The sequence below is a fragment of the Pseudopodoces humilis genome, chromosome 26 (assembly GCF_049639895.1).
Source record: "Pseudopodoces humilis isolate 2021_Gansu_Grassland_sample_001 chromosome 26, ASM4963989v1, whole genome shotgun sequence".
NCBI classification, from domain to species: domain Eukaryota; kingdom Metazoa; phylum Chordata; class Aves; order Passeriformes; family Paridae; genus Pseudopodoces; species Pseudopodoces humilis.
In genome coordinates, this window is record NC_142225.1 from 3,186,764 (window position 1) to 3,199,387 (window position 12,624).

General features: G+C 53.5%; 1 protein-coding gene across 10 annotated transcripts in view; it reads right to left on the reverse strand.

Annotated features, from left to right (window-relative positions):
* Window positions 1-234: 234 nt before the first annotated feature.
* Window positions 235-12,624, reverse strand: part of ANKS1A (ankyrin repeat and sterile alpha motif domain containing 1A) — a 76,845-nt gene continuing 64,455 nt past the window's right edge. For 7 of the 10 annotated variants that reach the window (XM_088067232.1, XM_088067231.1, XM_088067234.1 and 4 more), the window contains 11 exons: window positions 11,288-11,386; window positions 10,782-10,934; window positions 10,553-10,660; window positions 8,755-8,919; window positions 8,286-8,411; window positions 8,103-8,174; window positions 7,622-7,708; window positions 7,130-7,267; window positions 6,312-6,482; window positions 5,038-5,135; window positions 235-4,934 (listed from right to left, as the gene is read on the reverse strand). In XM_088067232.1, the coding sequence (XP_087923358.1) occupies window positions 4,868-4,934; window positions 5,038-5,135; window positions 6,312-6,482; window positions 7,130-7,267; window positions 7,622-7,708; window positions 8,103-8,174; window positions 8,286-8,411; window positions 8,755-8,919; window positions 10,553-10,660; window positions 10,782-10,934; window positions 11,288-11,386 (1,284 nt within the window). In that variant the 3' untranslated portion in view covers window positions 235-4,867. Of the gene's footprint in view, window positions 5,136-6,311; window positions 6,483-7,129; window positions 7,268-7,621; window positions 7,709-8,102; window positions 8,175-8,285; window positions 8,412-8,754; window positions 8,920-10,552; window positions 10,661-10,781; window positions 10,935-11,287; window positions 11,387-12,624 lie in introns of all 10 variants that reach the window. The other 3 variants (XM_014258146.2, XM_005529372.3, XM_014258145.2) reach the window with 2 other exon arrangements.

Sequence of the window (12,624 nt, forward strand, 5' to 3'; positions counted from 1 at the left end):
CAGACCCTTGTGCTGTTTTTAACAGAACATCTGGATGTGATTTTACACATAAATTAGTCTCAAAATAATAATATTCAATGTTTGGGTCATTATGACTGACTGCAGAACAAACAGCTTCAACCAAAACTCCCAAACCCCCCCAGCCAGTGTCTGCAGGATGAGAACTGCCCTGCTTTGACACAGACCCCCAGTGGCACAACACTGGGGCCACACACAACAGCACACACGTGTGTCTAAGGTTGTTTATTAATTCGGTCTGTTCTAAGTTGTACAATTTTGAAAACAACAAAACGACTGCTGGAAGCCCAGGAATATTTACAATCTCGCCTTGTTGTAGTGAGGTCAGTCTATCTTGTTGCACAGATTGGTTATGTTTGGTACCACAAGATGTTTAAAATTCAGACAAATTTGAACAGATTAACAACTGTATATACAGGAAATAAAAGGAAATTCAAGTATCAAAATACAGACAGATTAAATAACATTTGTATTACAAATCAGCCCCACTGCCATACATCACAATTAGCAAAAATGTCTACATTGCAAACTGAACTTGACTGTCTCTGCCCTGTCAGGGAATCCCAGGTTATTCTTCTGTGGGTAAGAAAAATGTCTGAGCTGGGTTGACTTAGTGAGAACAGCACAGGTACTTTTCTTTTGGGAAAAAAAAAATTCAGGTAATACCAATGTGAGATCTATAAGGGAGACCTTTGCAACACGACAGCGTTGTGAGCTCTGTGCCGGCTCCAAAACATGGATCGGAGCAGAGCCAGGGAAATGCTGCTGCTGGAAACTTCTGAGGTGGATGGAAGGAGCATTAAAGCATTGGCTCCACCTCAGCTGCACACAGAATGGGACGTGTTTGGGGCTTTTTGGCATCTGCTCTGTGTCTCAGCAGCCTCCTGAAGGTACAGACTTCACTACAGGTACAGCCTGGAAGGTGCTGCATCTTCTCCCTGGGAGGGGGAACAGGTGTGTACACCAAAAAAGTTGCATAATTTCATCTAAAAAGAACAACCCCAAAGCAAGTTTAAGTCAGTTCAACAGCTAAGATTAGCGCTTTTTTTTTTTTTCTTTGTAAACACAAAATAAAAAAAGGATAAAGCATCTTCAATTTGAAAAAAAAAAATCATCCCCTCCTATAAAAAGAAAGACAAAACTTGGCAACTCCATTTGCTGGCTGTGAGTGAGGGCTCAGCCCACAAACCAAAGTCTGCGAAACACAATCTGTCTTTAAGGAGAGGAACAAGGCCCAGGGCAGCCCCAGCTCCTTCCAGGCAGGTAGTACAGCAGACGCAGTTGGATGCAATGTTATGTTCAGCACCGGAAATCTGGGGCACTGTCCTCCAGATAGCACAAAACCCTGCAGGGAGGAAGAGCCCCAACGCTGCACAGTGGGTGGGTGAGGGTGGCCGGGAGCCAGTGACTGGCACAGCCCAGGGTCTGTCTCCAGCACCGAGTCCCGAGAGAGACCACACCACACTGAACTGCCAAAACAACTGCTCTGTCTGAGAGGTGAGAAAGGGAGTATCTGGCTAAAGAATGGATCACTAAAGACAACCATAGGTTTACACATGGGGCTGGAATGGACCACCAGGGTCACCGAGCCCAGTGCCTGAAGACTGGAGTCTTCATCACCATGTCACCTCCAAGCCAACCTCCAAAAAAGCTCACGTGTCAGAAAGGAAAGGTGTCCCTCCTCCCAAGCAGAGTTTCAATTTGCAATCTCACCGAAGACTTGTTGCCAACACACCAAATATTTACACTTACACCAGTATGAATTGCAACATGTGCATAACAAGGAATGTTAGGTTTCCTAAATTTATTGGCTTAACCCAAAATCTCCACTCCCCCTTCCCAATCCTTTACAGGTCTGTGCCCTTGGGATTATGGTTCACTTCTCTCCCAGCCTCACTGGTGAGAGAGACTAAAGGAAATCCTGACATACAGCAGCAACTGGAGTTAAACAGGAATTACTCGCGCACAGCATTCCCATGTGGCAGCAGGTCCCACAGCCCTGAGAGGGCCTGACGAGATCACGATGGATGCGCTGCGCTACACTTTGCATCTGAAGAATTCAAATCACAACCATTTTAACATTCTCCCCAGAGGGGAACAGTCTGAAAACACATCAGTCACAGCCCAAACCACTGTGAAAAACACTGTAATTCAGAATAAAAGCAAGCACACAGCACCTCTGAGGTGATTGCCTTTAGGGACACTGGGCTCAGACAGGGCCAAGCCACCCTCAGGCTGATGTGGTTTGTCCTTGGGGATGGACTGTTTCAGTGTAATGCCCAAAATTTAACTCCTTATTTGTTCATCTTCTGAAACGGTTGCACTAATTAAATAATGAGCTAGTATCAAAAAAGTGCTAAATCACAACTGAATATACTTAAAAAAACCCCAACCCTTCAGGGCATAACTGCATTTAAAAACAAGACAGGTGCACAGAGGCTGGAGCAGGGAGTTGTCCCCAGGAATTCAGTGCAGAAATGGGAAGAAACGGGGTCCTTGCCATAGAAATGTCAAGTATTGCAACGTGACAGCTGGGGGGATAAGGAAGCTTTGTACCATCGGGGGTATTGGCCACAGCTGCTCTGGGGTGAAAAATCCTTTGCAGATTCTTTTCCTCAATTTACTTCCATTTGCTACAAAAGCTTGGAGTGGCTTGGAGAACAGGATGCAGACTTATCTCACCAGGTTCTCACGTGGGAGGAAGCGATCTCTGAGAATTTGGAGTTTTCTCCTGTTCACCCAGGGCTGAAGCAGAGTAAGTACCATCAGAAATACGCACACCACGCCCCTGCTAAGGCTTTCTATCATGCTCCTCGCCAGACTGCGGGATTCCCAGTAAATAAAAATTTGGTGGGGTTTTTTTTCCTCACCAAAAAGCTGCAGCGCTACCTTAAAACCGTGAACCGGATTTGCTCTGTGTCACTTCGTTAAAAAAGAAACAGGTCAAAAGATGTTTTGTCTCAAACTAGAAAAGGCGACATCGCTCTTGGCCTCCGAGTGTCGAGTTTTCCTTCGCTAGGAACGGAGAGAGCGGCTTTCCTCGGTGGAGGCTGGGTCCCTTCCCCCAGAGGGCTGCTCTGGGAGCCCTCACCGAGCAGCCACGCACCCACTCCGAGGCAGCCACCCGTGCCAGAGGGAGATGATCTTCATGTCAGGAGGCCACCGCGTCCCAGGTCTCTGCCCCGCTACTACATCCCGTGGTAGGAGACGGCTGCCCGGAGCTCAGCTTCGCAGAGGCAAACAGAAAGGAAGATAATGGAATGAATTTCCGAGGCATACAAAAATCACGTGCTGGGAAAGGCGAGGAGAACGGCTCGCAGATGGGACACAAAAATCGTCAGGGCTACAGACACAGAGCAGCAGCAGCGGCGTGGTTTGGGAAGGGCTGCCTGTGACCCCGCTGGGTTTGGTCACCCTTAGAAAGGCACATGCTCTCGTGACCTGGATTTAGGGGGCACGGAGGGACCTGCCCTTCCCAGCTGAGAGCAGGGGGAAGTGAAGAGCTCAGAGCCTCTGACACTGGGTGGACGTGTGGCAGCTGCGTGATGAACACCCACACGTAGAAACTGCTCTGCCACCCATGGCAGGGATTGAGTTTCTCTTAGAGGGGCACAGAAACTTTCAGGGCACTCTTACAGCTTGGAAAAGTGCTGATGGAACCCAAACCCAATCTCCTGGAGCACCTCAGCATAGTAATGTTCTGCTATCCACAAGGGCTAGGGTGGCAGGGTGGGACTGCAGGCCCTGGGCAGTGCTGATTCTATGGCATATGAAATGTCTGTACTAGACTGAGCTTTCCTTTGTGGTTTTTTTGCTTTAAGATAACACTTTTAGTCCTCTCACTGGGCTCCCACTAGATGAGCCCTCAGTCTGAGGTCAGTTTGCCATTAAGTTGCAAATGACTTGGGAGATCCAACTCATTCCTGAGAAAGAGCTAAATAAGGACCGAAACATCAGACTTCACCACAGGTGAGGGGGAATGGAAGCTCTGGGGCAGCAGTTCCAAAGCCAAACTCAGACAATCTGCTGGGCCCTAACACCACAAATGTTGTTATTTGCCCTGGGCAAATAACCCAGGGCTGCTCTCTGACCTCTCCCTGCTGATGCTGCTTGTGGTGTCCAGCTGACACCTTCCCTCCCCAGCCTGGGGCTAACAACAACATGTGCCTTTGGAAGCTTAACCACAGGCTGCCACGTGAGAACTACACCCAGCGCTCATGAGAAATCTGGTGAGTGTAAACACAAGGACTATGAGGGGAAGAAAAACCTACAAGGGACTGAAATGCATGCAACCAACCCGCCCCTCATCTCCGAGGGGAAAAGCTCACAGTGGGAACGATCACACCTGGCCCAAATCAATGCTCCCCCACCACCCAGAGCAAGTTCTGTGCTGGGTTTTGAGGAGGGAAACTGTGGGCCAGGGTGGCCGTGAGGAAATGGAAGTGCCCGTGTGTTATCTGCAGAGAGCATCACAGTGGTTAGTGTCGGTTCGACTGGCAGGGAAGGAGAGGTGAGTTCACTGAACAGTACACAGCCGTGGCTCAGTCGGGAAGAGGAGGATCTAGGAGGAGGGAGCGTGTGCACCGTAGAGACAAGAGGTCTCCATCAGTCCAAGGACAAGGTGAGATACAAAAAAAAGGCCTGGGGAGTATCACATTGCCCCAGGGATTCACAGTGCCAGAGTGAGGGGAGAAGACGTGAAAACGGTGGGCGGCTTTCCTGGATGCACATCTCCGACTGGCAGCCTGCCCTCTCTGCTCCTCCCGCCTCACGGGCAGCTACAGCGCATTACCCTCGTTTCTGAGGAAGGAGATTCACAGTGTTCAGCAGCGATCAGGTACAAAAGCCTTTAAGTCTGCAGTTTCATAAGTGCTGCTGCCTTGGACGCGGTGCCTACGCGGGCTGAGGGCGAGCAGCTGGAGGAAGAGGGAGTTTAGAAGAGCAGACAGATCAGATCGCAAAGGCACGGTTAGACGGGGCGGACACGGGCGTTTGCTTTAGAAGATAGTGGTCTCATACTTAGTGCTGAGGGTCCGCTTGGAGTCCTGCTTGGGGTCCACGACCCAGGAGACACTGGCATGAGACTGGGAGTCTTGGTCCACTTCAGGGGGATCCAGCTAGAAAATAAGGAGAGACAGGGCATCTTAGGACACCCGTGCTTTTGGGACAGAATGAATGGGGACTCAAAGCACGGAGCGCCTCCCTGCCTATTGCCCATCCCAAAAATATGCATGTGTGCAAGGAAGCAGCTCTTGCTGGGGAGGCATTTGAGTCCTTCACAGCTAAAACATGTCTGGCCACATCAGTCTCAACCCAGCACCCCAAGATGACTCCCTGCATTAGGCTGTGAGTCCCTGTCACCATTAGCGACAGCTTCATTCATCTCAAACAAGCATGAAAAACGGAGCGCTACAGAAATGGGACAGAGGGAGATAGTTCCTGGCAGGTGAGCTCCCACGTGATTTACCCTCCTGACCAAGCACGACTCTTTCCTCTTGTCCTGCTAAATCAGGGTGCCAGGGGGAAGTTACCACCCCAGCAGGAGCAGTGGGGTTCGTTGAGAGCTGCCACACTGCATCAGTGGGGCGGGTGGGAGCGGCAGGTCCCCAGGGTTCATCTGAACCCCCGGCGTGGGCCATAACAAGCAGGGGGAACAACAACAGCGAGGCAGGACACGGGGGCACAGCAGGAGATAAAGGAAGTGGGAAGGCAGCCCGGGTCAGTTTGGAAGGGAGGATGGCAGGAAGAAGGGTAAAGACCTTCGCTCCAGGACTAACAGACTGCAGCGGCAGGTAGGAGGGGCGGTGTGTTGTACAGGTGTGACAGTAACAACAGCGGGTGTCGGGAGGGAGCGGCACCTGAGCGGGGGGAGCAAGCAGAACACAGACAAAAGGAGACATTAAAGGAAGGCAGTGGCTTGTGCAGCAGTCCCTGCTCCTCAGCAGCTGTGTCTTGGCTGGTTTTGGCTATGGGGAATCCCATACTGCAGCTCACCTACATATCTCACTGCACCTCTGCAGGGTTTGCACGTGGAAGCTTGTGCTGGACCCAGCAGGGCACTAAAGCCCCATCCCACCTGGGCTATTTCCACCTCTGCCTGCCCTCCTGCTACCAGGAGAAGCCCCAGCCCCACAGCAGAACTGACACAGGCCCAGACCTGCAGTACCAGCAGCAAGACAGGCACCTGGACCACATCTGGGCTCCTCCCACCACCCAGGGGAGGCGCAGGGGTGCGGTGCCCACAAGAACCCCCAGCTCAGCCCAGCAGGTCGCTCCTGCCCGCTCCCACATACCACGGATTTCCTCATGCCTGCTCGTGGTTTAGGCACCGGTTTGGAAGATTTTGTTTCAATCATTTCTCCTGCTCCAGCACCCAGAGGCTTTGCTCTCTGGGCTTGCAGGGCGAGCTGGTAGGCGACCTCGAATGCCTGCCCCAACGTGAGGATGATCTCGTACGTCAAGTTCTTTGAGAGAACAGAGAGAACACAAAGCTGTCAGATCACCCTGTGTACAGTCCCCCTTGTGCTCAGAAGCTGCTCTGGGCTCACAGACCTTGGCAGAACTGGTAGCAGGGTGACCTGTCAGCAGGTCATGTCCTGCTGTGTCCCTAAAAGCCACTGACCTCCTGCTGTGGGGGAGCCGGGACCATGCTGCCTCCCCCAGGGCCCCCTGCCCACCTGTAAAGCCCCACCAGCACTGCAGTACAGCAGCATAAAGAAAAATAGCTCAAAAGTCTTGTGCAATTTTGATTCTGCCCAAGTATAAAAGCTAATCACATTTCTACCCTCTCTGAGATAAAAGGTTGTTAAATCAGCCCATTATGCTCAACATGATTTAGAGCATATTAGGGGCTTGTGCATGGCACATTTCCCCAGGAGGGAAAGCTCTTGCCCTGCTTTATTCAACGCTGGAAGAAGGCAGTAATGAAGCCAGACAAATATTCTCTTTGTCCACAGAGGTCCAAAGGACAGGCATTTGGAACCAAGACCACTTTTTGGTAAAAATGGCTGAAAGAACCCTGGAAAGGAGCAGTCTGTGACTAACCAATAAAGCTGAGGGATGAAACAAATGGGCTGAGAAGGACTGGGAGATGTGACATGACTGCACTCACCACATCTACAGTGCTGAAGACATGGCAGTAGTGATGGCTGGTCTGCAGGTCCTTGGTGATGTAGGCAAATGTGCAGAGATCCTCAGGGTCCTGAGCAGCACAGGAGATGTTCCGGATCTCGTGCTCAGCAATGACATTCTGCCAGGGTCAACCACAAGCACCCATCACCCTTCTGGGGATGGCAAATACACCTGGCAAACAGCGGCTGTGGAGGGTGTCCTGGGGACAGGGAAGGGGAGTCTCCCAGCCAGACCAGTTCCAGTTCCCTCCCATGGCAGGAATAAATGGGAACATGGTCTACAAGCAGCCAGACTGCCAAGCCTTTGGCACTCAGGTGATTATCACCACCTTGGTGTTCTTCCCCAGCCCTAGAAGCTCCCCAGGACCAGCTGTGGCTTCTGGAGCCACAAGAAGTGACCTGCAGCTTCTCAGGAAGGTGGGATTGCAGGCTGTGTCCCTCCAGACACTGACTCTGAGGCATCTGCAGCTCACCTTGTTGGAGGCATCAATGAACTTCACCCCTTTATACGTGATGGACAGGATTATGGTTGGGATCTTCTTCATGTGCTCTGTGGATTTCTTCAGAAATGAGAATATTCAAGTGACCAACTGTGAATGGATGCTCCCTCTTCACCCCTGCCTTGCCCCAGCCTACCCCACCCCAGAGACCCCCAGGCCCCTGCAGGAAGTTCTGGGGATCTGGGACCAGGAGGAGGAAAGTTAGCTACTGGTGGAAGCAGAGGGGAAGAGACAGGGACCTGAAGAGAACCCAGCCAGCACCTCCCCAGTGAAAACACCCACTCTCCCACAGACCTTCTGGGTACTGGGAACAATGCTGGGAAGGGGCAGTTCACCAGACAGTGGCACTGCCTATTTGGTGATCTGGGCCCCAAACCACTGAGTTCCCCCCTCCCCAACCCACATCATCCACCACAGGCTACAAGTGAAGCCCCCAGCCCCAGAGTCTCCATACCCTCATCTTGGCACAGGCGTCCTGTGTAGACTCTGTCCCTCGGAGGTCTTTGATCAACATGGAGCCCAAGTACTGTGTGAAGGAGGGAGAGATGTTAAATCCTGCCAATCCCAAGGCAATGACATTGCCCTGACCCTCAGAGCCTCCTCATCCTCACCACCCCACAAACCAAAAGCCACTTACATTGGCCTCATACCCGCAGGACTCGAAGATGAGCTTCTCGGGCTGGTGCTGCCAGTTTTGAACGGGGGCATATGGGGCTGCCAGGCTTGGGGGGCGCAGGGTTAGCCTGGACTCCCGACGGTCCTCCTGCATGGGAAGAAACACAGATGTGAAGCCAAAAGAGGTTCAACGTGGGTTGGAACAGCTCTCAGGGGGGCTCTTTGAGCTGAAGGGACTGAGGCTAGCAATGGCCAAGACCCCCAGGAGCTGGGTGGAGGCAGCACATGGGGTTGAGGTGCCTGTGCTGATGTAAGTGTGAGCCATCCGTTTTTAAGGTGAAACTGAGGCACAAAGGAGCTGCTGGCTCTATGGTCTGAGGGAAGCTGAGCCTCACCAGCTCCCTCCCTGCACTATCGTCCCTTCTCCCCGGCTCCAGAGATGGGGGAGCCTGTGCAGAGGGCCCCTAGGACACAAAAAAGCACCCACTCACCTGTGCTTTGTAGCGCTCAGCTCTGGAGTAGGGAGCAAGCTCAGTGCCACGACCGTGTTGCTTCTTGGAAGTGTCCCCGGAGGGCAGCAGGAGATCAGCAGATTTGCCTGTGCAGGAGTCGTTCTGGCTCAGGGGCGACGACGCCTGGGACATCAAGTCCTGGCACTGGAAGGAGCAGACACCACCAAGTGAGCTTGGGCTGTGCTGTGCTCCCCATCACTCCCTCCGCATCGCCCGACACAAGGTGCACTGAGTGGACTAATGGGGTCAGCTCCTGCTCTGGGGGCTCCTGCCTCAGTGCCAATCCCACCCTTTACCTTCTGCATGAGACGCCTGATTTGCTCCAGGATGGTTTCAGCCATGTACTCAGTCCTTTGTGCTCAGCATGCCTCTGCCTCCACAAGCTCATCCAAGGAAGGCAGCGGACACGTTGGGCTGGGGGCAAGGTGATCCCAGAGGGGTGGGTTCCCCATAAGCACTAAGCTAAGCACCCGAGAGTGATGATGATCAGCCACCCCAGCAGAAGAGCCCCAGGAGCCGCCGCCAGAGCACGCCCAGGGCCTGCAGGCACGGCCAGAATCTCAGCACAGCTGCGGCCACGTTAGTCCCATTCAAGCTACTTGCTTGATTTGCCATTGATGTCCGCCTGCCCCCCGCGCTGCAGCCAGCACTGGAGCTCATCAGCTGCAGCGCCAGGAAATGCTGCAAATGGCCTGTTCTCCCACCCAGCCTCCCTGGGCAGCATCTCAGTCAGCTGAGCCACACCAAAGCAGCCCTCTCTCCCTGCCACCTTCAGTCTCGCCCAGCTCACGGTGTAGATCCTTGGGTTGGTCCTTCCCGTGCTCCGAGGTGTTGAGCAGCGGGTTTGTACTGGGCACCCTCCCAGCACCAGTGTGAACTCTCTGTTCTCACAATTGAATCTAGTTCCTAAAACATCCCATGTCAGCAAGCAGAGCACAGCAGCCCAATTTGCTTCAGCTAAGGCTGTTTGGGTTGGAAAGCCTTGGGAATCCAAGAGGGCAGAGCTCTTCAGCAGGGCAAGGACCAGATGTTTAGGATGGGTAAACTCTAATCACTCCAATTCCTGCTCCAGGAAGCTGATTAGCAATCTCTTGGAGGAGGCAGCACAACATACTACCCCATTCCTGAGGTCACAGGGTCGCTCTGAGCCCAGCAGCTTTTGCCAAACTCAGCTCTCCAAAGCCAGTTTTCAGGAGGAATGGGGAATGTGATGCTTCCCTCTCAGCCAAGCCCCATAACAAGGACCTGACATCCAAATGCTGCCACTCCTGCAGCAAAAATCAACATCCACATCTTGTCGAGTGTTATTTGGCAGCGAGAGCGGGAGCTCTCAGCAGCCCAGCCAGGCCAAGGAGAGGGCTCTGGATCCCAAGGGTGCAATCAAACACCAAGTCCCAGCTGCAGCCCCTCTCTAGCTGGGCTGTGTCGCTCCTGCCTGCTGAAAGCTCCCACATCTCTGACCAGGAAACAAGGGCAAGAAAGTGGGCTCAGAGCTCCCTTCTGTGCAGGGCAGAGGTGGGAGTGGCACCCTCCAGTGCAGGCACCTGATCCCAAGGGGCAGCCTGACCTTTCCCATGGGGTCAGCATCCAGAAGCTGACCTGCAAGGGCTGGAATTATCCTTCCCCACTCACTGCAAGGCTGCCCCTGCACAAGTATTTTCTGCCTGGGTGGCTGGAGAGGATGATGTGAGCAGCTGAATGGGCACTACTGGCCATGGCAAGATTTCTCCCAGCACTGACACACAAGCCAGGCAGGGAACCACGAGCAGGGACTCACTCTCAGCTGTGAGAATCGTGGTGGCTTGGCCGGTGGCTCCTCGTAGGGTCTGTCTGCCAGCGAGGCGATGATCCTCTTCCGATGGCCCAGCAGGTTCACTTTCAGCACCTGCAGGGAGAGATCACGGTCACCATGGGCACAGAGCTACTTGGAGAGACTTGGAGCAAGTCCCAGCCCCAGGGAACAGGGCAGGATCTTGCTGCCCTGGCAGGAGAGGGACAACACTCACGTTTACTATCTCAAGCTCCCAGAGGTTTTTCACAGTGTCGATAGAGCTGTAGCCACTTGAGAGGAAGGACTGGATGTAATCCTGCAGCCCCAGGGAGTCGAGCCATGCAGGAACTGATGGCTGGCTATTCCCATCACAGCCCAGGGGTTTCAACTGTGAAAACACAAGAAAGGTGTTAAAAGCTGCAGGAGCTGGGATCCCAAGGGATAGGGGGTCAAGAAAAATCAGTTTACAGGCCATCACCATCTCCATTAGCCAGTAAGAAAAGCACTGTACAAAAAGAGAATGTGCTTGGGATCAAGACTGGTAAGAGGAACAGTCCCAGCATGGAGCTACCACCATCCACATAGCCTGGAAGACCAGTACAATCCTCCCCCTCCTCCCTGCTATTCCCAAACCCTTCCCACAGCCCCGGAGATTCCTCCATAGCCAGAGATGCAGGGTCTTTTGTCTCCCCTGTGTTCACAGCCATGCTTGGCAATGCCCCATCCTTGGCTGGTGCTGACCTTTGGGAGGGAGCGAGCAGCCTGGAGCAGTTTCCGGCGGTGCTGAGGGTCACCGATCCCGATATCCCGAAGGTCCTGGTCTTCCATGACATTACAGCCCTGTGGGGACAGCAGGGAGCGACATGAGAGCAGGGGACAACAGGAGCCACACAGGTGTGTGAATGGACATCACACAGTTATGGCATCCTGCTGACTTCACCTCCAGCACATCCTGGGAGCAGGAGAAGGAAGAGCAGAAGGATAAGGAGGGCTTCCAAGGCTGGGAGCTCTGCTCCATGTACCGACCTTGGGCACAGAGAGGGCTGACACGAGCAGAGCTGCAGCACTCGGAGCACTGCCCTCCCCTCCCTGCTCTGGGAGCTGCTTCCAGCCTTTAGCCCGGGGCATGGCTTACAGCCACCTCCCTTGAAATTAGACACACAGAGGCTTTAAACATCCTGTAACAGTGCCCAGGCAAACCCAACCCCCTCCATGCCCAAGCAAGGCCTCTGGGTTCTGCTCAACTTCCATGGCCACCGGGAAACCTGCACTGCTTTCCTTGGCAGCAGGGGAAGGTCAGGTGTCTCCTCTGGCCCCAGGCAGGGCCAGAGATGCTCCAGTCACCCCCACTGTACTGTTAAAACCCATTTTCTGCCCCCTTCCCCCTGCAGAGCAGAAGCACAGGGACTCTACCAGCCTTTAAAAGCCCCTGTCACAACCTGCTTCCCTGGCCTCCTACCTTGGCAGAACTCAGCAGGACATGTCTCCCCACGCCTGGCAGAGCCACTCTGCTGTGTAACTGAAGGCTTCAGCTTCAGCCCGGAGCCCCCCCTGGCCCTGCCTCCCTCTGCTCCCCAGAGAGTCCCAGCAGGTGTGTGCCGACAGCACTCCACTGTTCCACATTTTATTTTATAAGAGAAACCCAATTAAGGCTGGCCGCAGGGAAGGTGAGGGCAGGTAAAATTGCCAGGCAGCCTCCATAAAGGGCAGCAAGGGTTTCCTACCCCTTCCCATTAACACTTTGCTGGGATTTCAGCACTTTGCTGAGTGCTACCTGCTTTAAATGCTGCCCCAGAGCAGCCACCTCCCAAGCACGTCCTTGCTCCCACTGCTCTGCCACTTCCATGGGGTGTGGTGACAGCAGAGCAGGGTGGCACATGGCTCTCCACCCAGGAGCTGCTCTTCCCAGGGAAACAGGGAATTAACACCAGAGATAAGAGATGCCCAGATATCTCTCTGCCACACACTATATCTGCTCTGCAGCCCACACTAGTCATTTAGCAAACAGCAGTGGCAAATGAGCAGTGAGTGGCAGGAGGCAGAGCCCTCAATGCCCCTGACAAAGCTCCTCTGCCTCC